At 40.2% G+C, this 25,013-nt stretch overlaps 1 protein-coding gene across 1 annotated transcript; it reads right to left on the minus strand.

Annotated features, from left to right (window-relative positions):
* Nucleotides 1-200: 200 nt before the first annotated feature.
* Nucleotides 201-22,999, minus strand: LOC143034381 (U3 small nucleolar RNA-associated protein 14 homolog A). The gene is made up of 12 exons (XM_076200345.1): nt 22,800-22,999; nt 19,013-19,156; nt 18,191-18,347; nt 16,747-16,968; nt 14,720-14,850; nt 13,412-13,610; nt 10,859-10,975; nt 7,932-8,882; nt 6,157-6,314; nt 5,692-5,814; nt 2,167-2,263; nt 201-695 (listed from the first exon to the last, which is right to left on the minus strand). The coding sequence occupies exons 1-12, from the start codon at nt 22,829-22,831 to the stop codon at nt 291-293; spliced, it is 2,736 nt and encodes a 911-aa protein (XP_076056460.1). The 5' UTR covers nt 22,832-22,999; the 3' UTR covers nt 201-290.
* Nucleotides 23,000-25,013: the final 2,014 nt, after the last annotated feature.

Genomic DNA, 25,013 nt, shown 5'->3' on the forward strand with positions numbered 1-25,013 from the left:
TATTTTGGGTTTTCCAACGTTGGCAGGCCCATTATCCAATAAATAAAAAGTCTGGCCGTATTATAGGAGTGGATGAGTCAAAGTACATATCCACTACTTTGACTATAACATTAAGAAATGACCACATGGATCTTGAACAGAGTTGCATAATGTTCTACAACATGAAAGAAAACAATCAGGAAACTATAAATTAAAGCCCATTTCAATATTCACAATTTATTAAATTTCTTAATAAAAAAAAATCAACAATAGTCATGTCTTATAAGGATATTCTAATCAATTATAGTCACTTATGTTCCATCTACTTTTGTCTTCTGTTTCAACTTTTGTTTTATCTTCCCCGTCCTTTGCCCTGGTCCTTTATTCTTCTGAATACCCTGGTTATTCTTTTGCTGCAGTTTTCCCTTATTCTTCTGGCTACCTCGGTTATTCCTTTGTTGTTTTGCCTTCTTCTGACCACCCTGATTCCCATGCTGTGATTTTCCCATCTTACCAATAACTGCCAGATTCTTCTTCTGTGCCTGCATCAGCACTTCTTTCTCCATAGGTTCTATAATGCTTCCCATCTTGGTAATTACAGGTTGTTTTGTCAGTTTACGGTGAACTAGCTCAGGCACAAAGTTTCGACCAATGGGGGCTCTGACTGAAGCTTCAAAGTCTTTGACACTTGAAAAGTCCCTAGGCAAGTCGCTCACCTGTAAAACATTCAAGAAAAAGACATAAAATTTTGAATGTGTGTGTGACATATATATATATACATATACCAGAGGCTTTTTCCTCCTTACAAGGGAGGTAGCCAAAGTCAAAGGCATAAATCCACTCCCATCCATTTCATCCCTACATACTCCACTCCCATTCACCACCCTTTCCTCTTTTTTTTTTTTGGCTCGTCCTAGATGATGGGTCATCCCTGCATCTTGCCCACTGCCCTGGATCAGAAGCAATGCAGCAAGACACAGCAAAACCAGAGCAAGGTCACTTCATTTAATTGGCAACTCCCCCCCCTCTCTCCCTCCCCTCATACAGAAAAGATGGGGAGAAATCCCTTCGGGCTGTGTCAAATTGTCATTTATATATATATATGTATATATATATATGTATATATATATATATATATATATATATTATATAATATATATATATATATATATATATATATATACATACATATACATATATACACTGAATGGTTCCCAGTGATCAATTAATATCTTTTTTCAACCACAAATCACTTTTAATTCCATGCCATCGCAGTTGAGACTGAAGAATCTTTCGATGGAGACATCCGTTGGAAATTGAAACGTGGACGAGCCGAGGATTCGAACCCAGCTAACCCGTAACAAAGTTACAGTGCCTTAAACAAATACGCTATCAAGATATATACTGTATATATATATATATATATATATATATATATATATATATATATATATATATATATATATATATGAGGAGAACAGGGATGGTTAGGGAGTTGGGAGATAAGGTGGATGAAAGAGTATTGGGATGGTTTGGATACATGGAAAGAATGAGTGAAGAAAGAGTAGTAAGAGATATGGAAGGCAGATGTGGTGGGAGTGAACATGAGGGGGCGACCTAGCATGAGGTGAATAGTGGGAGTGAAAGGGGCTTTGGGGAAGAGGGGAATGTCTGTTGAGGAAGGACAGGAGAGGACAGAAGACAGGGGTGAATGGAGAATGGTTGTATATGAATGATGTTGTGATGCATGAGGTGGAATGGATGGTGGGATGGGGGGTGAGGTAATATGTATGAGAAAAATTTGACACAGCCCGAAGGGATTTCTCCCAGTCTTCTCCTTTTCTGCATGAAGGGACAGAGAGGGGGGGGTCGCCGATTTGATGAAGCAACCTTGCTGTGGAGGTGCTGTGTCTTGAGTCACTGCTTCTGACCCAGGGCAGTGGACATGGTGCAGGGATGATCTGTCATCCAAGAGGTGCCAAGATAGGAGGGAGGGTAGAGAGTGGAGTGTATTAGGGATGGAATGGGTGGGAATGGTTTTTATGCCTTTGTTTTTTGGCTACCTCCCTTGTAAGGAGGAAAGAGCCTTTGGTATATGTATGTATGTATGTACAGTATATGTATGTGTGAGTGTATATATATACACACACACATTATGTATGTATAAACAAATATAAAATCACTTACCATAAGTTTTCTTAAGTTATTATGAAGGTCTGCCTTTTCATTATAGATGACGTGGCCAAGTTTGGAATCCTTGCGTTTGGGTTTTGGCACTTTCACCCTGGAAAATTTTTTATTACTGGTCAATTACTTGTCTTAGTTCTCTCTTGCATGAGACCCTGTGGCCTCAGGTTAACTGGCAAAAGCACCTGGTATGCCCTGTGAGTCGCTCACATAGGAAATATTTTACTACTGTCTCAATGGTACTAATGTTAAACAGTGCATCACATTTTCCATGCCTTCCATGTGATGCAAGGTTCTTGGGCAGATTGTGTCCATTTCCAAACCAACTCTCTGTATGGATCAATCTGTAGCCTTAATTCTCCCTTGCAAAAGATGTTTTCTATATTCTGTACTGTATAAGTGATGGGCAGTGTAATGACATATTCTGTGTCTTGAATAATAACACCAGTTCCCTAAAGTTCCTTTGGACTGTTGTCTGTATTGCATTAACGTTTGGAGAGAGATTCTAAGTCACTGGCTGAAAAGTACAAGCAGGAAGGGACCTAATGAAGAAGTTGATGGAGAGATCTTGGACTTAATCTGGAGATTAAGTGTCAGCCCCTCAGGGCTGCACCTCCTGATGGAGATGAGGGTGTTGATAGACTTTGAAAATGAACAGCTGCACTATCCATCTTACAGGACCAATGGAAGCAGGCACCCATCATTGGTTAATGTTCTATGTCTTCTATGTAAGGGAAGGGGGAGAGGGAGATGTATTTAGGTGGATGAGCAGGGCCAAGTCTTCCTGCACAGATCTGTGTGCATATAATTTTCATGTGCTTTATGGGAGTGTATTTTGGTTTTCATATGTCTATGCTCTTTCAGTGGTTTTGGTGCATCCTGTTAGTATTCTCAAAGCTTTATTTTGCTTAGTTTGTATAGTGTCTCTGTTTTCCTAATTGTTGAGAACCATGCTGTGGATGCAGAGTAGTATGGTTCTCAGGAACTGTTAGTAGACTGTGAGTGGATTTTCCCTCTTCTAAATTATTCTTGATCTGATCTTTGATACCTAGGTTGTTGTTGTTCCCTAGACTGTCCGAGCAGTCCCGTTGATACCTAGGTTGAATGTCATGTACAAGTGAGGCCCCAAATTTTGGAATTCTTTTCCAATGGAAAGGTTTGGCCACTCAATTTCATAAATGTGTTTGAGATGAAATGCCTGAGAAGTATGGTAGGGGTTACTAGGCTGGACAGAGTGAGAAATGAAGAAGTGAGGAGGAAAGCAAGGGTGGAAAGGTATTTGGGAGACAGGGTTGATAAAAGAGTATTGGGATTGTTTGGACACATGGAAAAAATGAGTTAAGAAAGATTAGTAAAAGAGGTGTGGAAGGCAGAGGTGGAGGAAGTGAACAAGAGGTGTGGAAGGCAGAGGTGGAGGAAGTGAACAAGAGGTGTGGATGGCAGAGGTGGAGGAAGTGAGCATGAGGTGACAACCAAGGATGAGATGGATGGATGGGGTAAAAGGAGCATTGGGAGAGAATGGGATGTCTGGTAAGGAAGGAGAGAAGATAGGGGTGAGTGAAGAATGGTTGTGTATGGATGATGCTGTGATGCATGGAGGGGAAGGGGATATAGGGGGTGAGGGAGCATGTGTGAATATTTTAACACCACCCAAAGGGATTTATCCCCATCTTCTCTTTTTCTGTATGAGGGGACAGATAGAGGGGTCACCAATTAAATGAAGCAGCCTTGATGTGGATGTGCATTGTCTTGGTGCACTGCTTCTGACCCAGGGCAGTGGGCGAGATACAGGAATGACCCATTATCCAGGAGGGGCCAAGAAAATAGGGAGGGAGGGGTGGTGAATAGTAGTGGATTATTTGGGGATGAAATGGGTGGGAGTGGATTTATGCCTTTGACTTTGGCTACTTCCATTGTAAGAGGGAAAAAGCCCTTGGTATATGTATGGGTTATTTCTTTTATTCATATTTGTCTAGAACAGGGGTTCTTAACCTTTTTTCTCCAATTCCCCACTTTTTAATGAGCCAACTCTCCATTTCCCACCACAGCATCAGTCTTTGACAAATTCGATTTTAACCCATGCAGTATTTAGTACGTAAATATATGCTTTGCTTTTTTGTGCCATTTTACGGCCTTTAATTTTTGTTTGCATATATTAGATTTTTTACTAACAGTTATCACATGGAAATAAAATACATATGAAAAGACAGTGGTTCTTCTGTCCGACTGGTCATTCCACACTTGGCAACTCCACCATTCCCCACCAGTGGGGAATTCCCCACAGGTTAAGAACCACTGGTCTAGAATGAGTAATCCTTCTGATGATTTTTGAGAGGCCTCCATTCTGATTGAAATCCATAAATGCCTAAGTACCTACTAAGGTTATGTATGCAATACTGTACAATTTAGATGAGTACATTTCTTATTAAAGTATTATTTCAACTTTGTAGTTAGTTTTACAGTATGTTTCATATATGTTAATCAGCCCATATACCTGCATATCTTACATTTGATCAAAGAAATTGTTGTTTAACCAGCAATATCATTTAACTAACAATTTGAAATCTATGTGGATGCCAGCTTAACAAGTTTACTATACACTCATAGTCCACTCTTGGACTTCCTCCTTGAAATATACCCATTCTTCCTCTAATCTTGGTTTTCCTTTACTCTTCACTACATCCCACATTTTTCTCAAATTTGTTTGATATAATTTCTCTTTTTCATTCTAATTAATTTGCTCACTTTCAGCATTAGTCTGCCTCACTTTTTCCCTTCTACACTCTCAATTTCTCTTCTGCCAAACAATGAGCTGACAATCCACTGTCATTTCTCCTGAATTTGTTTACACCCAGAACTCTTCCAATCTTCCTTTTGAGCACCACTTAGTCCATTAATGCCTTGTCAACTACTCTCCCACCCATCACCCTGGTCCATGTATACTTATGCCTGCCTTTCATAAACATTATTTTCACTATCATTATTTCTCTTTCAATACATCTTTCCAATATTTTTATAATTCCTTTACACCATCTCCATCCACCCAAACATACATACCTACATATACCAAAGGCTTTTTCCCCCTACATGGGAGGTAGCCAAAAGAAAAAGGCATTGAAACCACTCCCACCCATTCCATTTCCTATATATTCCACTCCCCTCCACCCTCCTCCCTCCCTCTTATCTTGGCACCTCCTGGATGATGGGTCATCCCTGCATCTTGTCCACTGCCCTGGGTCAGAAGCAGTGTCGTAAGACAAAACCACATCCACAGCAAGGCCGCTTCATAAATTCGGCGACCCCCCCCACCCTATCTGTCCCCTCATGCAAAAAAGGAGAAGACGGGGAGAAATCCCTTCGGGCTGCTTCAAACATGCCTCAGTATATCTGGATGAAAAGTGGGCCATGTCTGTGTAGTTGAAAAGAATAACATTATCCCTTGGGTTTTCCTAAGGATCCCCACTGAGATGGGATGTGTTCAAAATACAGTGACAAGAGTAACAACAAACTAACAAATAAACTTACGTGAACCTCTTGATTTTAGTCTTTGACATCTCTATGTTGGGCCCTGTCCAGTCACCCCACCCTGGCATAGCCATACACAGGTCTCCTGGAGTGCCTTTCTTCACAGCTTCCTCTTTTTCTGACCTGAAAATTGGATAGTTTAAATAACAAAACAAGAGCAGCAACATATATTGTCAACTTCTTTAATGGGCACTCTCCACTCCTGCCCAGTAGAGTTGGTGCTGGCAGTTTTATCTATTAGAATAGTCCCCCACATTTGAATCACAACCTTCAGTCCATGATCTATCCTAGGGTTGGCTATAATTGTTTTACATGAGCTTAAACAATACTATAATATGAAAGAAATTAAACAGACTAATCATGATAGTTTTCACTTTTTTGAGTACAGGGTTCTCCCAGCTGAATAATCTTGCCCTGGCCAGAATAAAGCCTTTCAGAGAAATGACAGGTTAAACAAGTACATACTTGAAATCACTGATCAAGTAATCATCAGCAAATGCTTCTCTGATGATGTCCTGAGGATCATCATCCTTATCATCTTCTTCACCATCATCATCGTCATCAAGGGCTTCTCCATCTGCCATTCTTTCTGGCTTACCACTGTTCAATGTTTTCGTTTTAACCTTGGGTAGAAAACAACCATAATGTCAGATCATTAACAACAGAATGATTAGTATTCCACTACTGATAACTGACACTTCTATCCTTGCAGAAAATACTATGCTGAAGAGGTGGAGTTGTTGATGTGGTAAAGGAAATTTAAGCAGGGAAACAAAAGAAGGAATAGTACAAGTTATTCTCTTTTCAGTGGTGATTAATCCACAATCATGAAAGAATGCTGCATGACAGGTCCACAGGGGTGTCACTGAAGTCCCATAACAATAACAACTGCTTTGAGTTTCAATAACTGGAAACCCACAGCTACTGACAACAGTCCTTGGGCCTTCCAAAAGATATCTCCTGGAAAAAAATGGACTTGTCTGTGTTGCCTTAATGTGGGGCTGTTTCTGTTATTTGTTTGTAATAACAGGAGGGGTGCATTACCAGTTCTTAGCTCTCCTTATTTGAAAAAGTTGAGGATATAAAATTCAAGATGATAGATATCCTTCCCAGTTCTAAGACTGAGAGTAAATCCCTCAGGGCATCTCCAGATAAAGGTAAGGGTGTTCACAGGTTTTGGAGATGTATGCCAAGGAGATAATTCTCATTGACACCTGCCTCACAGGACCACCAGTTGCTGGTATCCACCATTGGTGTCAACCCCTAAGGTAGTGAGTGCATGAAAGCTAAAGTCAATACTCCATAAGGGAAAACATGAATGAAAAGTATATCTAGTATCATAACACTTCTCTAAAAGTCCTATAAGCATTAGTCTGCCTCCCTCACTTTTTCCTTTCTACACTCTCCCTCAGTGAAAGCATATAAGATTTTAGGACTGATTGCTGATGTTTTGATTTCAAAAGTCCATCCGTTATTGACCAACAATAGATCTATCCATCCACATTTGGAACATGCTGTGTCCGTATGATTGCCAAATCTCATTAAAAATGTTGACAGATTGGAAAAAGTAAGGTGGCAAGCCACAAAACTGATTCTAATTATAAGATATAAATAATACAAAAACAACTTAAAACATATGAATCTATTTCCCCCCCAAAAAAAGTGTAGACTCAGGGTGATTTGTTACAGCTCTTCAAGGTTTGAAAAGGAACTGACAATATCAAAAGTAATTAAATTTTTACACTGAATACGAATCAGGAGAGAAACGAGTTTCAAAAAGCTGACAAGCTGTCAGTACATTGATTTAATTCAAAAGTGGGTAGAAACAACTTCACCAACCATGTATTCAATGAATAGAATAAACTTCCTACAGAGGCAATGTAAAGTAGTACAGGTCAACGTTTTAAGTTTCATTTAGATAGACACCTAAGTAATATGCTGTAATACCTGCCAATTGTTTGGTTCAATTGTATATTCATTCCTACATTTAACTGTCTATTCTTAGCATTTAACCTAATTATGGACCAAAAGGTCCCCTGTTGATATGCTCTTCCTTTGAAATTTTTTGTAAACAACACAATGTACTATACACTATTGCCTACAACAGACAATGGCCCCATGCAGAACCAACACACCAATGAAGATTGGTTCTAACCAGATAATACAAGAGAGATAAGAGAGAAAGAGAAAAAGAGAGTTGTACAGAATATGTTAAGCAAATCTGAATTTTTTCCTCTCACCTGCATAAACTTGGTTGGGTCTATTTCCACTTTCTCTTCCTTCTCAACCTCTTCCTTGCCCTTGTCTTTCAGAAGTATTGTTGGTGAATTTGGCACTCTACCCTCTGTCCATTTCTCTGCAAATTTCTCCACTTCCTCCATGGTGCTGATTCTCTGCAGTGTTTCTGTTGTATTTTCCGTGGTGTTATGCGAAGTGAAATCATACTCCATAATTACTGGTTTGCCCTCAGTAGGCTCCACAGGAATTTTATTCTTTCTTTTTTTCTTCTTTTTGTTCATTTTGTTTGTTTTCTTATCCATTTTTTGTTGGATTTGATATTCTGTTTCATCAAATATTTCATCTATATCAATTTCTTGACTAGTTTTGTCTTTGTCCTCACTCTCTGCTGATTTATTTGCCACTGCCTCTTCGTTCTTGTCAGTTTCCTCTATCCCCTCTACTTTCTCAATCTTTGCTTCACTAGTTGGTCTACCATCTGTTTCCTCTATTTCTTCACTCTCTTCTTCCTGTACCTGACAACTGACCTGTTCATCTTTATCTTCCATTTCTTCTTCCTCTCCCTCCTTCTCTACCCCCTCTTCTTCTTCTTCACCTTCCTCCTCCTCTTCTTCCTCTTCCTCCCCCTCATCATCATCACTATCACTTTCATCATCTGAATCTTCACCTTCCAATAGCTTATTGATCTCTTCCAACACTCCTCCTTTATCCACCAATGCCTCTTTTTCTTTCTTTTGCTCTTCTTCCTTTGCAGTCTGATCCTCCAAGAACTTTTTCTCAAAAACTTTCCTCTTGTTCACTTCACTCCAAAATTTCTTGAACTTGGTAAAACTTTCATCCTCCTCTTCGTCTTCTCCTTCTTCTCCCATCACTGGACCCTTTCTCTTTTTTCCAGCTGTCAGCCATGGGTTCATGGGATCGTATGTTCCCTTAGCAGCTGCTTCTTCCCGTTCCTGAAAGTAAAATATAACTGTATTATCATTTCATATAACAAGATAATGATGATGATATGGCTTAATCACACAAACATCCCTCTATTGGGAGGCTAGGACAGTGGCCTTTTCAGAGGTTTTTGTAGCATAGAATTTAATGAGCCATGCCCTTGGTTCAACTTCACTGGTGGCAGGGTTCGAACTGCCATCCCCTCGACCTTCACCACAAGTAATAATGCAACTCATTCAGCTATATATGAGTTGCTATATATGTGTGTATATATATATATATACACACATACATATACACACACACATACATATACACACACATCATGTTATAGGTTATATATACATACATATACCAAATGACATTTTTCCCCTACCAAAGCAAAAGACAACTCAAATTATACACTCCATCCTACACCCATCCAAAAACCCATTCATTTTTCCTTCCCATCTAAGGACCTCTTGGATGACAGGTCATCCCTGCCCCCTGCCATACTGCTTGGGTCATAGGCAATGCAGCAAGGCACAGCACTTCCACAGCATGGCTCAATAACCAGAGTTGATTCACCCCCAACATTTTGATGGCAGTGAGGGTGCTCCAATTACAACTTGATAGACAGAAGCTATCATTAATATGTAGACCTAAGGTCTTCTTTCTAGGAACCCTGCAGCATCTAGAAAGCTAGCAATAGCTACTAGCAGAACCCACAAATCTCTTAGCTAAAATCCAGAACCTGGTTTGAGAACAGTGCCAGCCTTGGCATCACATACTGGCACAACCCACAAATCCCCTCACAGAGATCCAGATCTTGGTTTAGGAATAACGCCATCCCTGTGAACAACTATCAGTAGAACCCACAGATCTCTCAGTTGTGATCCAAATCTTTGTTTGGGAATAAAGACCCACCTCCAGCAATAGTTACCACTAGAATACTAAAGATCCGGATCCTGGTTTAGGAACAATGCCATCCCTGTGAAAAACTACCAGCAGAACCCACAGATCTCTCAGTTGTGATCCAGAACCTTGTTTGGAATTAAAGACCCACCTCCGACAATAGTTACCACAAGAGTACTGGGAGTTCTCTCCCCGCCCTAGGTTCTCCACTCAAGTGGAACCTCTCCACAGAAGTATGACAAGATGAAACTAACACATTAGTTTCTAATGTGCTATCACCCCCCTCCAAAACATTAATGACATTGTTGCAAAACAGTTAACCCTTTCAATATAGTACCACTACTATCAAGTATTTCTTGAATTATCTATATACCAAGGGCTTTTTTCCCCCATTACAAGGGAGGTAGCTGAGTCAAAAGGCACATACCCACTCCTACCCATTTCACTCCTATCCACCACCCTTTCCTCTTTCTCATCTTAGTTCCTCATGGATGACTGATCATCCCTATATCCCACCCACTGCCCAGGGTCAGAACCAATGTAGCAAGATATTACATCTACATCTACACACTACAATATATCTTGAATTAACTAAAACAAAATCTTTGTAGGAAAATACTCTGCTGAAGAAGTCAATCTACACAGGTTTAGCCCCTTTAATAGGATAATGTTCCCATGAGTTGAATAATGTTTGGTATTAGCCAAAACAATTCTCAAAGGACATCAGTGTCCTACCTCTATATCAATATATCAAAGGGCTTTTTTTTTTTTCTTTACAAGAGAGGTAGCCAAGTCAACAGACACATACCCATTCCACTCCATCCATCTCCCTTTCCTCCCTCTCATCTTAGCTCTTCATGGATGACAGGTCATCCCTGTATCCTGCCCACTGCTCTGGGTCAGAGGCAATGTAGCAAAGCCACTTCATTTAATTAGCGACTCCTGTTTATGTCCCTTCATGCAGAAAAAGAGATGACAGGGAGAAATACCTTTGGACTACATCAAAATATCATTCACATGTAATCCCTCCCTACCCACCCACCCACCCGTACCCCATACCTCTAAAGGACTTAATAACCTGATTGCCACTTACCTCTAGCACAGCTTTTATATCTTCATTGTCTTTTCCATCTTCATTTATTGCATTTGGATTAATTTTTTTCACCAATTCCTTATGAACAAGTTCATTTTCTTGAACAGCTGCAAGGGACTGAAATAAAAATATTTAATTAAAATTAATTATGAAGTTTTCTTACTATAATTACTGAAAAAATATTTACCATTAAAGAATCTTAAAAACAAATTAGATCTAATTTTCTAATTAGCTTTCTCAAAGGCATACTGGGCAATTTCAGAATATGCTACATGACTATTGTGATGATGATGATGATGATGACAGTGGTACTTCGTACTTCTTACATATAACAATGTCAAATTCTATTAACAAAACTGTGGAGGGGGGAGGATGCAACCACTGCTAAGAGTCAAGGGAAAACCAGGTCTAGGAGACTTTAACCTGGGCACTAGTAACTGGGTCACTGAATGCGCACAGATGTGGGATGAATGAGAGTAAAAAGGAGTATAATTGGTGGTTCAGGAGAAGATAAATGGTCTACCTATCTATATACCAAGGGCTTTTTCCCCCTTCTAGGGGAAGTAGCAAAGTCAAAAGGAACATATGTATCTACTCCCACCCATTTCACTCCCATCCACCACCTTTTCCTCCTTCACATCTTAGCTCCTCATGGATAATGGGTCATCCCTATATTCTTCCCACTACCATTAATCTTACATACATATACCAATGACTTTTCCCCCCTTACAAGGAAGGTAGCCAAAGTCAAAGGCATAAATCCACTCCCACCCATTACATCCCCAAATAATCCACTCCTATTCACCACCCCTCCCTCCCTCTTTTCTTGGCTCTTCCTGGATGACAAGTCATCCCTCCATCTCGCCCTGGGTCAGAAACAATGTAGCAAGACAGAGCACATCCACAGCAGGACTGCTTCATTTAATCAGCAACCCTCCCTCTCTGTCCCCTCATGCAGAAAAAGAGAAGAGAGAGAGAAATCCCTTCGGGCTGTGTCAAAATATCATTCACACATACTCCCTCACTCCCCCATCCCCCACCCACTCCCTTTCATGCATCACAGCATCATCTATACACACCCATTCTCAATTCACCCCTATCTTCCACCTTCTCCCTTCCTTCCTCAACAGACATTTCCCTCTTTCCCAATGCCCCTTTTACCCCATCCATCCATCTCATCCTTGGTCACCACCTCATGTTCACTACCTCCACCTCTGCCTTCCACACCTTATACTAATCTTTCTTCACTCATTCTTTCCATGTGTCCAAACCATCCCAATACTCTTTCATCAACCCTATCTCCCAATTCCCTTTCCATCTCTGTTCTCCTCCTCACCTCCTCGTTTCTCACTCTATACAGCCTAGTAACCCCTACCATACTGCTCAGGCATTTCATCTCAAACACATTTAAAGTCTTCCTCTCTTATGTTCCAGTGTTGTTGGCACATTCACTCCTTCATACATTCTCCTCTTAGCACCCATTCCCAAATGTCTATTTGGTGGTACTGCAGATATATGGGATGGGAGGAAAGCTGTTGGGAGCAGTCAAGGTTTTTGTGAAAGAAGTAGAGCCTTTACTTTTTTTTTAGGAATGTCCCCTGTGGGGCTACAGGGAGAATGATGCCTGGTCCCAATCCCCGTCCCTTTTTTCTCGCCTCTTACGATCCAAGTGGAAATACTTGAAGGCAGTATTCTTTTGCCCCCACCACAGGGTAAGTAGGCGAAAAAGGAAATGAATTTTTAGAGAAATTGTACAGGACAGTAACAAGGGGTTGGGGGATAGCATAACGGAGGGACAGTTGTAGTATAAAAGTGTCATCATTTCTCTATCAACAGAGTTTTCCTCTGTCACAGACAAAATGATGTGTGGCTCTGGTCCATAGGGGTGCCCCATATAGACCCTAAAGAATCAACTGCATGCTACTTTGCCACAATAACATGCAGCCAATACCCCAGACGGGGTAAAAGGGGGAAAAGGCCTTGGTATATGTATGTATGTATGTATGTAGTAGAGCCTATGTTACAATTAGAAATGGAGAGTGAGTGGTTTGAGGTAAAGGTGGGTCTTAGCCAGGGAGGTGTTATGTTGCCTTGGCTGTTTAATTTGTGCATGGATGGGGTGATGCAAGAGGTGAATGCAAGAATGATGGGCCAGGGATTGGAGATGGTTAAGGAAAATGGAGAAAGGTGGGAGATAGGCCGGTTGTTGTTTGCTGATAACACTGCACTTGTAACAGGATCAGATAAGGGATTAATAAAGTTAGTGATAGAGTTTAGGAAGGTGAGCAAAAGAATTTGAAGATAAATGTTGGTAAAAGTAAGGTGATGAGATGTACAAGCAGAGAGGATGGCAGCATATTGGAAGTGAGTATTACGGGATAGCTTTAGATACTTGGGTGCAAATGTGGCAGGAAAGGGATGAGTGGAGGTAGAGGTAAAATGTAGATTGAGAGAAGCAAGTAAATGCCTTGGGGGATTAAAAATTGTAATGAGAAATAGACCATTAATCTTGATCTTTAAAATCAATTTTAATGATAACTCATATGAACCTACTGTTTTATCGTGCTTTGCTCTTTGGACTTGGGTCTTTGACCATTTGGACTGACGGTGCCGCAGTGTCATCCGTTCTGCTATCCGAGACTTCTCAAGCTCGTTCAATATTTCCATGGCTGCTTCTGGATCAGTCTGCTTTAACTTCTCCAGCTCAGCCTTTTCCTTCTTTTTTCTTTCTTTGCGCAAAATACGATGATACCTGAAATAGAAAATCCTTGTAAAAGCCATCTACTATCCTAGTATCATACTAATCTTATTTCATGATCCACCAGGGAAATAGGGTTGATGAAAGAGTATTAGGATGGTTTGGACACATGGAAAGAATGAGTGAAGAAAGACTAGTAAAAGAGGTATGAAAGGCAGACATGGAGGGAGTGAACATGAGGGGACGTCCTAGGATGAGGTGGATGGATGGGGTGAAGGGGGCTTTGGGGAAGAGGGGAATGTCTGTTGAGGAAGGACGGGAGAGGACAGAAGACAGGGGTGAATGGAGAATGGTTGTATATGGATGATGTTGTGATGCATGAGGTGGAATGGGTGGGGCGATGGGGGGTGAGGTAGTATGTGTGAGCAAAATTTGATGCAGCCTAAAGGGATTTCTCCCCGTCTTCTCCTTTTATGCATTGGGGGTTGCTGATTTAATGAAGCGGCCTTGCTGTGGATGTGCTGTGTCTTGCGACACTGCTTTTGACCCAGGGCAGTGGACAAGGTGCAGGGATGACCCGTCATCCAGGAGGTGCTAAGATAAGAGGGAGGGTGGAGGGGTATGGAGTGTATTCAGGGATGGAATGGGTGGGAATGCCTTTTCCTTTTTGGCTACCTCCCTTGAAAGGGGGAAAAAGCCTTGGTATATGTATGTGTATGTACCAGGATTTTCCCAGTATGACCTAAATATCTTCTTGTTATACCTTTCAAAAACAGTACAAAATATCTTGAACATACACTATCCCTCCTTTCTATTGCCCTTCTTAAGGAGAACTTTTTGAAACAGGGGACTGAATACAATATGCCCTTACTAGAACTCTCTTGCAGGGCAGTGGGCAGGATACAAGGATGACCCATCATCCATGAGGAGCTAAGATGAGAGGGAGGAAAGGGTGGTGGATGGGAGTGGAATGGGTGGAGGTGGGTATATGCCTTTTGACTTTGGCTACCTCCCTGGTAAGGGGGAAAAAGCCCTTGCTATAGAGATAGATGGAAAGACAACTCTCTCACAAGGTAGGGTTGGAACTGCTTCCACTCCTGACCTCTGCCAGTGAGCGAGCATTCCAATGAAACCTATAAATCTATCAATTCTAATTTTCATACTTCCTGCTTTTGCTCTTGTTCTGCATCCACGCCTTGCGTTCTGCCTTCCGCTGCAATTCCTTCATAATCCACATCTCGCGATTCTTCTCCTGGATGGCAGCAAGGGACATATACCTCTTGAAAGGCTTTTCCTACAAAAATGCAAAACAAAATCAAATTTTAACCAATCTGTAACATGCTCTTAACAATAACTTTTAATTATGTTACCTTGGCTGTTCAATCTATACATGGATGGGGTGGTGCAAGAGGTAAATGCATGGTTGATGGATTGGGGATTGGAGATGGTTAAAGAAAATGGAGAAAAGTGGGAGATAAGCCAGTAGTTGTTTGCTAATGGCACTGTGCTTGTGGCAAGATCAGAGCAATTGAGGAAGTCAGTAACAGAGTTTGGGAGGGTGTGTGAAAGAAGAAGTTGAAGATAAATGAGGGTAAAAGTAAGGTGATGAGATGTACAAGGGGAGAAAGTGGCAGCAGACTGGAAGTGAGTATTAAGGGAGAGACTGGAGGAAGTGGATAGTTTTAGATACAGAACTTGGGTGCAAATGAGGTAGGAAATGGAGGAGTGAAGGTGGAGGTAGAATGTAGACTGAGAGAAGCAAGTAAATGCCTCAGGGGATTAAAAAGTGTGATGAGAAACAGACATTTGGGAATGGTTGCTAAGAGGAGTATGAAGGAGTGATTGTCCTGACAGAGGAGGTACCTGAGAAGTATCATAGGGGTTACTAGGCTGGATAGAGTGTGAAATGAGGAGGTGAGGAGGAGAACAGGGGTGGAAAGGGAGTTCGGAGATAAGGTCAATGAAAGAGTACTGGGATGGTTTGGACACATGGAAAAGATAAGTGAAGAAAGATTAGTAAAAGAGGCGTGGAAGGAGTGAACATGAGGGGACGACCAAGGATGAGATGGATGGACGGGGTAAAAGGGGCATTGGGAAAGAGGGGAATATCTGTTGAGGAAGGACAGAAGATAGGGGTGAATGGAGAATGGTTGTGTGTGGATGATACTGTGATACATGAGGGGAGTGGGTGGGGGATGGGGGTGAGGGAGTATGTGTGAAAAATAAATTGATGCAGCTCAAAGGGATTTCTCCCCAACTCCATTTCAACATGAGGGGATGGAGAGGGGAGGTTGCCGATTTAATGAAGAGGCATTGCTGTGGATGTTCTGTGACTTGTGGCACTGCTTCCAACCCAGGGCAGTGGGCGAGATGCAGAAATGACCTGTCATCCAAGAGGAGCCAAGATAAGAGGGAGGGAAAGGGGTGGATGTTAGTGGAGTATGTGGGGATGGAATGGGTGTGAGTGGTTTTTATGCCTTTGTTTTTTGCTATTTCCCTTGTAAGGGAGAAAAAATCTTTGGTACATGTATGTAGTATAGCCTGTGTTAGAATTGGAAATAGAGAAAGCAAATGGCTTGAGGTAAAGGTGGGACTGAAACAGGGATGAGTCATGTTGCTATGGCAGTTCAATGTGTACATGGATGGAGTGGTGTGGAAGGTAATATGCAGGGGATTGGAGATGGTTAGAGATAGTGGAAAGAAGTGGGAGGTGAGCCAATAGTTGTTTACTGATGACACTGTGTTTGTGGTAAGATCAGAGGAGGGATTAAGGGAGCTAGTGACAGTTTGGGAGGGTATGCGATAGGAGAGAGTTGAAGGTAAATGTGGATAAAAGTAAGGTGGTAAGGTGTACAAAGGGGAGAGGATGGCAGCAAGTTGGAAGTAAGTCTAGGAAAGTGGCTGGAGGAAGTGGATAGCTTTAGATATTTGGGGTCACATGTGGCAGAAAAGGAAGGAGTAGAGGTGGAAGTAAATTGTGAACTGAGAGAACTAAGTAAATGCCTTGGGGGGTTGAAAAAAATATTATACTAAATACAGTTAATTACTTGAAATATATACACCAATGGCTTTTTCCCCCTTACAAGGGAGGTAGTCAAAGGCATAAATCCACTCCCACCCCATATAATTACTACTAAAATAACTACTAGAAATACCTATGAATTTGGTGATAAAGTGATAAATCTCTTACCTCCTTTGGCTTCTCTAATTTAGCACCCCTTAATAAGGAGTAAACTTCCTTTTCAAGAGATGTCTTCATGGGCAACTCCTTTGCAGCCTCAATTGTTTTGATGCGGACATCTGGCTGCTCCAAGGGGAATGTCAGCTGATCTTCTCTCCGTCGGACATTAACAAGCTTTTCCCACTGGTTGACTTCCTCAACTACCTTCTCATACCCAGCTGCCTTTTTGGCCTGTAAAAGCAATGTACAATTTTACATTCTATTTCTAAACTACTGTAAATGAAAATTCAACATCTATTCAATCTCATGTTTATTTATTCTGGTACCAAATATCATCAATCATCCATGAGGAGCTATGATGAGAGGGAGGAAAGGGTGGTGGATAGGTGCGAAATAGGCGGGAATGGGTTTGTGGATTATGACTTGGCTACCTCCCATATATGGGGGAAATATCTTTTGGTATATAGTCAATGAAAGTCACCTTCATTATCATAAAACAGTATGTGACTGCAGGTAGCTGTACAGTGTGAGGGTTGAATCTCCAATAAGCAAAAATGCGTATGACTGACAAGGTGAGTTGAAGAAGTTTATAGATTAGGGCAAAAATATATTCCAAGGAGGAACTCACAGTACTACTTGGGAAGTAATATTCAAGTTTTTCATGGTTAAACAGGAAGGAAAGGTACAAGAAAAGAATTAAAGGGGTGAGAAATCTTTTCTCCTTTTTAACTGACTCTTTACCATCATCAAAAGAAAGTACGTGCCAGGGGTGTATCATTTCAGTCACATGTCAAAGCCATTCCCCACAGTTCATGTGAGCAAGCCCCCATGAAGCCACCCTTCCTATTCCAAACAGCTCTCTCCAGTAGTTCTGTAGGAGTCCCCTTCATCTTCCATGCCAAGGGTTGTCTTTATTCAATCTGTTGCATCAGGACCTTTCCTGGACACCTACAGCTTCCAGGTAAATGTGGCAACAGCTGTCTAATCATAAAGGCTGCTGCTGAGCTGTGCTACTCCCCATCCTTACATCAGGACCTACAGCACCTGGTGTGTGATTGGTGACTAGGGGACTTCAGATCACCATCTCCTACCCCCCACCACAAACCAGTACAGGGGCTTGTGGTTGTTAGGTGGAAAATAGAGTTACTGTTAGTAGGCAAGACAATGACTATTCAGTCTCAGTCACTGCCATATTCTTAGCAACTCCCAGGTAGGAGCAGGTCCTGAGGAGCACCTTATCAAGGTGATGGGGCAGTTGGTCCCCCTTTCCTGGCTTCCAGTCCCCATACCTGACCTCAAGATCCTGTTATCTTCTTCTTAAAAGGGAGATGAGGTGAAATAAGATTCATGAAGGTACTGGATACCTACAGAGTTGACCTATCCAGCAGGCCAAAAGAGATAGCTGAACAAGAAACAGCTCCAAAAGAAGACAGGACACAAAATAAATCATTACCCTTATTTCTACTGGCTTCTCCAGGGGTTTTGGAAGAGTTTTTAGCTTCTTCGACTGTTTTTGAAGGACTGAGTCACCAAGACGCTTAAGAACATCCTGCTTGTCTATTGATCTCACGGCACCACTTGATGTTCGAACTGCTCGTGTCACATTTAACCTTTCAAAAAAATATTATAGATATAACTACACATACATATATACATAAATAGCAAGAAGTAATTTGAACATGTACTTTACAAATATATAGATCACCACATGGAAAATGAAAGACTGAAAAACTAAATGTTTGTCTATATTGACATTTTCAAGGTCAATATACATTCTTTTTTTTTTCAGTCTTTCATTTTCCATGGGTTATCTACATATATGTGCATCATATTAACAGTTCACCTGCACATGAATAGGACCAGTAATGGCTAACTGCTAATGGTGACCCTGCATAATAGAGTTCAGATGAAATCATCTCCCTGTTACCTATCTTCAACACCTGTCAACAATGCCAGCTCCACCTGGGAATGCAGCCCCAAAGTAGCTCACTCTCAGACTAGGCCCAAGACTATTCTCATCAAGCTGACGTGACGATTGCTCCCCCTTTCCTCCTACTATAGGCCAGTGACATACTAATGCACAACAAACACAACAATCCCACCTTTCTTCCTAGACAGATTTATGGAAGGGCCTGAGAACTGTTAATACCCACTGTGGAGCTGATGCTTCCAGTCAATGAAACTAGAGGTCAAACTAATTATTATTATTATTAAGAACCAATTATACATGAACCAAAGTCTAATTTGACTACTAAAACTAGAACTATATTTTCACCTCTTCTTTTCCCTTATTTTTGTGATGTCCTTTATCAAGTTGGCATGAGCAGTTTCATCCATATCCTCTTCTTCAGATTTGTCAGAGATTCCCTCATCCATCCTGCTTTCAACCTCTTCAGTTCCATCACAGTCCAGACTTGACCTGTGGAGGAGAAATAGACTCAGAACCAACTTCTAATTACATCATGATAGGTTTAACTACTTATCAAATGGTAATAGGTTCTTTGTAACAAAGAATGCTCCTCAAGGATGGAAGCACTAAATTGTTTACAATTAAATATTTTCAGATTCTGCTTTGGGACTTACAAGTGAAAATCCTTGCAATTTTGTCTGAATTCTCTGATTCTACTGATTAGTTATATAATTTTCAGTACTTCATGTGTTTACAGGGTGCTGAAAAATAACCTAGTGTTCACACTTTCAATTCCACCTGATTCATCTTGTTAACAATAATACAATCAATAGATCCATTGTTCCTGATCTCTCTTGCAGAAGATCTGTAGTCTCCGGGAAAGTGGCAGCAACAGCCCCTGGGTCGACGACATTTAGGGAAGAGAAACTGTGTCATGAGATTATTAGTGTGGGGTATTGCAGTGTGAGGTGTTCTGTGTCCCAGGTGTGGTGGTTGTATCTATGGTAGTTTGAATCTGTGGCCAGGCCTATTATGTGTTGGTACGGTCTTAATGCTGGATGGTGTCCTGAGCACAGGCATGCCAATGTGGTTCTTGTCATGTGTGGGAGGGTTTTTTGTGTGAGGATTATATCCAGGCATTGTTGTTTGAGTACTGAGTTTAGTAGTCTTTCTTGAAAGGGTCCTTTAGTTATCTGGGTGTGTATTTTTTCTAATTATAGTATACAGGAAAAGGAGCAACATTTCTTGGGTCCTGTAACCTATTCTCTAATTATTTATCATAACTAGCCTCAAATTCTTGTGTTTCTTGTTTTTTATGTGGTGGTAGGTTGTTATAGATGTTTGGGTGTTTTGCTGCTGCTATAATATCCTACCTAGTCTCCACTTCATATGTTTCTGTGTGGATGTTTTATATGATGGTAGGTTGTTATGTTTCGATGATATACTGTTGGTGTAGTTTTTTGTTATGTTCTGTTGGTGGGGCTTCTGCAATATAGGGTGACGTAAAATTCTAGTGTAGAAGCATGTTCCTGTCGCTTTCATATGGTGTACCATTGGGAGGCTTTGGTTTCTGTATGTAGGGGTGGTTTTGGTGCACGTTATTATTCTCATAGCTCTGTTCTGTTCTTCACAGATAGGCTAAGTATGGAGGGGGCACCTAGTGGACACCAGTAATGTACAATCACACTGGCCAGAATCTCAATCAATAAATCCATCTTTTAACCCCTTCACTCTGGGCCAAAATCTCGTGGGCAGCATTAGCTGCCAGACATGCGATGTTGCGTCATAATACTCGCATTATAAAAAATAGAGTCACTACTGTATTGCTCATTCTCTCTTTCACACGTGAATTTTGATAACCATAGAAAATATGATGAAGCCAGTTTACAGAGTATGGGGGTCACATAGGTACAACTACAATAAATATAATCAAGACACTGACATCAGCATCCTCGCGTACCCACTTGCTCCTCATGATGCCTACGTAGGCGTCACCGTATGGAAGGGGTTAGCACCATGCATGGGTGAAATGAAATATTTCAACTAAATAAATATGTTGCAGCAGGAGTCAAAACAACATGGCATCAGCAAATAAGGGGGATGTTTTAGTAAAATTCAAGCATCACTTAAACATGGATATTTATCATGAAACTTGTGTTGTCCAATACCTACAAGTCTAACTTAATTTAACTTAATGTAATCATTCCATAGAAAAGTACCAGGGGACTTATTGACTGGTAAATAACCAGCTGGCAGTATATGAATTTGCAAAAAATATGTGGAGTTGGTGGACTATCAAGTTGATTTTGGTGAGTCTATCAGAGTTTCCGACAAGTAAGACAGGTAACTTTAAGCAAATAAGGCTATTATTATTATAAGGTAGGTACCCCGGAATCCGCGTGCGGCGCCACTGTCGATCATGTGTTGTTTTCATGGCCAAATGTTGCGGCCCACTAGCTTTTGTTTAGTTCAATTTGAATGCTTCCCGCGCTTTGCGCATGCGCAAGATATTCAAATTACCTTGTTGTTTTGCAAGTGTAAGGCTAATTCTTGAAATAGAAACAATTTTTCAGCGACTTAAACGGAAATTTGGTTATCAAACTCGGCAACATAGTTTTTCGAGTAAAAATATTAAGGTAAGGAATGTCTAAACATAATTTTAAGTTACATAAACAAGTTTTTCAACCTATTTTCTCCCAGAATTGAGAAGCTTAATATCATTGACTTATTCGTGTTTGAGCTAAACTCCCCGGAATTTAGCTATATCACCCATGAATCTGATGCGTCCAGTTCGTGTTTGTTGTTGTTTACACATCACCATCATGCCATGTCCATGAGAAGTGTCAAGACTAGTTACTAGTCTTGACACACACTACTACTTGACTACTTTCTACTACTAGTCTAGTCTAGTAGTAGTAGAAGACTTCTACTACTACTTCTACTTCTACCATGAATCTGATGCGTCCAGTTCGCGTTCGATTTTGTTTACTATTACCATTGACGACCAAAATCACACAATGACGGTTTTTGCTCAAATGCATAATTTATATATAAAAAATAGCATATGGTTGCATTATTTGACCTATTTTCTTTAAAATGTGTGATTTCCATGTAGAATGATCGAAGAGAAGTTAAGTTTTTATACTCTAAAAAATTATAAAACGGCAACCAACGTCATTGTTTGGGTTTAGTCGGCGGTGGGTGGCGGCTGATAATTTTTAAGAGGATAAAAACGTAACTTCTCTTCGATCATTTTACGTGGAAATTATCCATTTTAAAGAAAATAGGTCAAATAATGCAACCATGTGCTATTTTTTATATATAAATTATGCATTTGAGCAAAAACCGTGATTGTGTGGTTTTGGTCGGCGTCGGTCGACTTCGGTCGGCGTTTAGCGACAGCTTCATGGTTGCCATGAAAAGGCAAATATGGTATGATGGAGATGTCTCACTTTGTTTTTGACATGCTCATGTGATTTGTTGATCCATAAAACCCAAGTATTCCGAATTTTAATAAAATTGGACCAGTGGTTTAGAGTTAATGTGTATTTCTTTACCGAAATCTTTACAAATTACCACCCTTAATTCTAACACTTTGTTATGGTAAAGTCGAGCCAAAAATGCGGGCTAAGAAAATAATTCAAAAAATCGTATCTCCCTTATTTTTCAAGCTATTTCAAAAATTTAAAAAGCATTTTGTTTCTAATAAAGTTGTCTTTCATATGCAACAATAATATAAAGGTTAATTTTATTTTTTTTAATTTTGTGGGGGTACCTATATAAGGTAACCAAAACCCATTATTTACAGAATTTTTTTTGTAACAATAATTGACAATTGGAACACCTCCCACATCAAGTGGCAAGTGTGATAAACATAAAGCTCGTTGAACAGAACAGAAATCTGACTTTATTCTATAGTTACTAGTAATATAAATATTAAATATTCAGAACATAAATTTAGTTCTCTCCCAATATTATTCAAACACATTTTTCACTTCTTTTTTGCATTTGAAAGATCTATTTTTTCTATGACATGGTCATGATAGTTTAAATTAGGTTAGGAACTACTGGACAGAGTAAATTTTTTAAATAAATAACTTTAATAAGTAATGACTAATGTTTATGCACACAAAACAGGCATATGTGATCTTACCCATCTATGGAATATTTTCTTTTATTCTTCATGTTAATTTTGATGTTCGGTCTGATGAATCATAAAGTGTTTTGCAATATTTCTTCGTTTTTATTAATCGTATACTATTCACTTCCTTTTAAACTACTTCACAACCTATCTCCGCAACTCGAAGCAACCCTCAATGTTTACAACTATCAGTCCCACATGTTTACCACATAGAAATATAATTAATATCACGACTGCTAATAATAAGGAAGTTTGATATATACAAAAAATAATATAAAATATTTATATCACTCTTTTTAGTTGTTAAAAAATAGATTATCAATTATCTATTTTTATGTTTATAAAATGTTTTGCTACATTTCAGCGACTTTCTAATTGTTGAGTTACTCCGATCTGTGGCTATTTTCATTTATACATATTTCTAACTTGAAGATTGTGAGGAACAGAAATTATACTTCAAACGGGTGATACATGTGTATTTATCCCACTTGCAACATGATCTCATAAACAAGCACTCAATCAACTTAAACTTATTATTATTTTGGCCTTCGTGTTTCTAAACAATGTTTTTGGTATTATTCCTATCCACATACTTCTTATATGCCAAGATTTTGAAAACCAGTGAATATTCGTTTTCACTTTAACATCTGTGTCTTTTTTATTTATCTATTTATTTTTTGCAACAGACAAAAACAGTCTTTATGGAAGTCACAAAACCATAAACGAGCATTGTTGTCATCCTCCTTTTTTTGGCATTATCATGTGCTATTATTACTTACTATAATCACAGTAAAAGGGAAGAGATAGGTAGTATGTTTGTGAGAAGAAAGATGGATGTGCTGGCTTTGAGTGAAACTAAGTTGAAAGGGAAGGGTGAGTGTAAGTTTGGGAGTGTAAGTGGGAGGTTATCAGGAGTGAAGATAGGGCGAGGGAGGGAAGGGGTGGCTATTCTAGTAAGTGAAGAGATAGGTAAACGTGTAGTGGAGTGGAAGGAGGTTTCCTCAAGGATATTGTGGATGAAGGTGAAACTGGGAAAAGAGATGTGGGTCTTTGTAAGTGCATATGGGCCTGGCAGTGAGAAGAGTGTAGAAGAAAGGGAGGCTTTTTGGATATATTTAAATGAGTGCATAGATGATTTAGGGAGAAATGCCAATGTAATAGTACTGGGAGACCTTAATGCTAGGGTAGGAAATGGTCCAATTGATGTAGTGGTTGGTAAATGTGGAGTTCCAGGAAAGAATCGTAGTGGAGAGTTGATGGTGAAAATGTGTCTAGAAAGAGAGTTGATGATAGCAAATACAGTGTTTCGGAAGAAAGTCAAGCATAAGTACACATGGGAGAGGGTGGTGGAGGGAAGGGTGGTAGATAGGGCGTTGATGGATTATGTAGTGGTAAATAGGAATATGATAGGAAGAGTTAAGGATGTACATGTGCTAAGGGGAGAGGGTGGGGGAATATCAGATCATTTTTTGGTGGAAGGTAAGTTGAGAGTGGAGGATAGATGGAGAAAGAGGAAAGGGACAAAAGGTAGGGAGGTGCTTAGAGTGAACTCTTTAAAGGAAAAGGAGAAGGAGTACAAGAAGAAACTGAAGGAGGAGTGGGAGGGAGTGAAGGATAGAGTAGAACTAGGTGTGGAGGAGGAATGGGGATGGTTCAAGGAGGGAGTCACATACTGTGCAAGGATGGTGTGTGGAACAAGAAGGAAAGGAGGAAATAGAAGGAAGGGTAGTGAATGGTGGGATGAGGAAACAAAGAAGGTTGTAGAAGAGAAGAAGCGAGCTTTCACAGATTGGTTACAAAATAGGACGAGGGAGTCATATGAGAGGTGCAAATAAAAGAAAAGAGAAGTAAAGCAAAAGGTAAAGGAGGCAAAGAGGAGAGCAGATTTGAAGTGGGGTAAGAGTATGACAGAAAATTTTGAAAGTAATAAAAAGATGTTTTGGAAAGAAATTAAGAGAGGAAGAGGAGGCGAATCAAGTAGAGAAGAAAAGGTAAAAGGTGCAGATGGAGAGATGATAATGGAAGAGAAGGCAGTAAGGGGAAGATGGGCAGAATATTTTAGGGAGTTGCTAAATGTGAAAGAGGATAGGGAGGGAAAGATAGTTGCAGTGGGAAATGATAAGAAAATGACCGTGATGAGTGAGGAAAATGGAGGAGAAATAAGGAAGGATGAGGTGAAGGCAGTTGTTAAGATGATGAAAGCAGGTAAGGCACCTGGTCTGGATG

This window comes from Oratosquilla oratoria, chromosome 17, assembly GCF_046742065.1.
Source record: "Oratosquilla oratoria isolate Oo_2021 chromosome 17, ASM4674206v1, whole genome shotgun sequence".
Lineage (NCBI taxonomy): Eukaryota > Metazoa > Arthropoda > Malacostraca > Stomatopoda > Squillidae > Oratosquilla > Oratosquilla oratoria.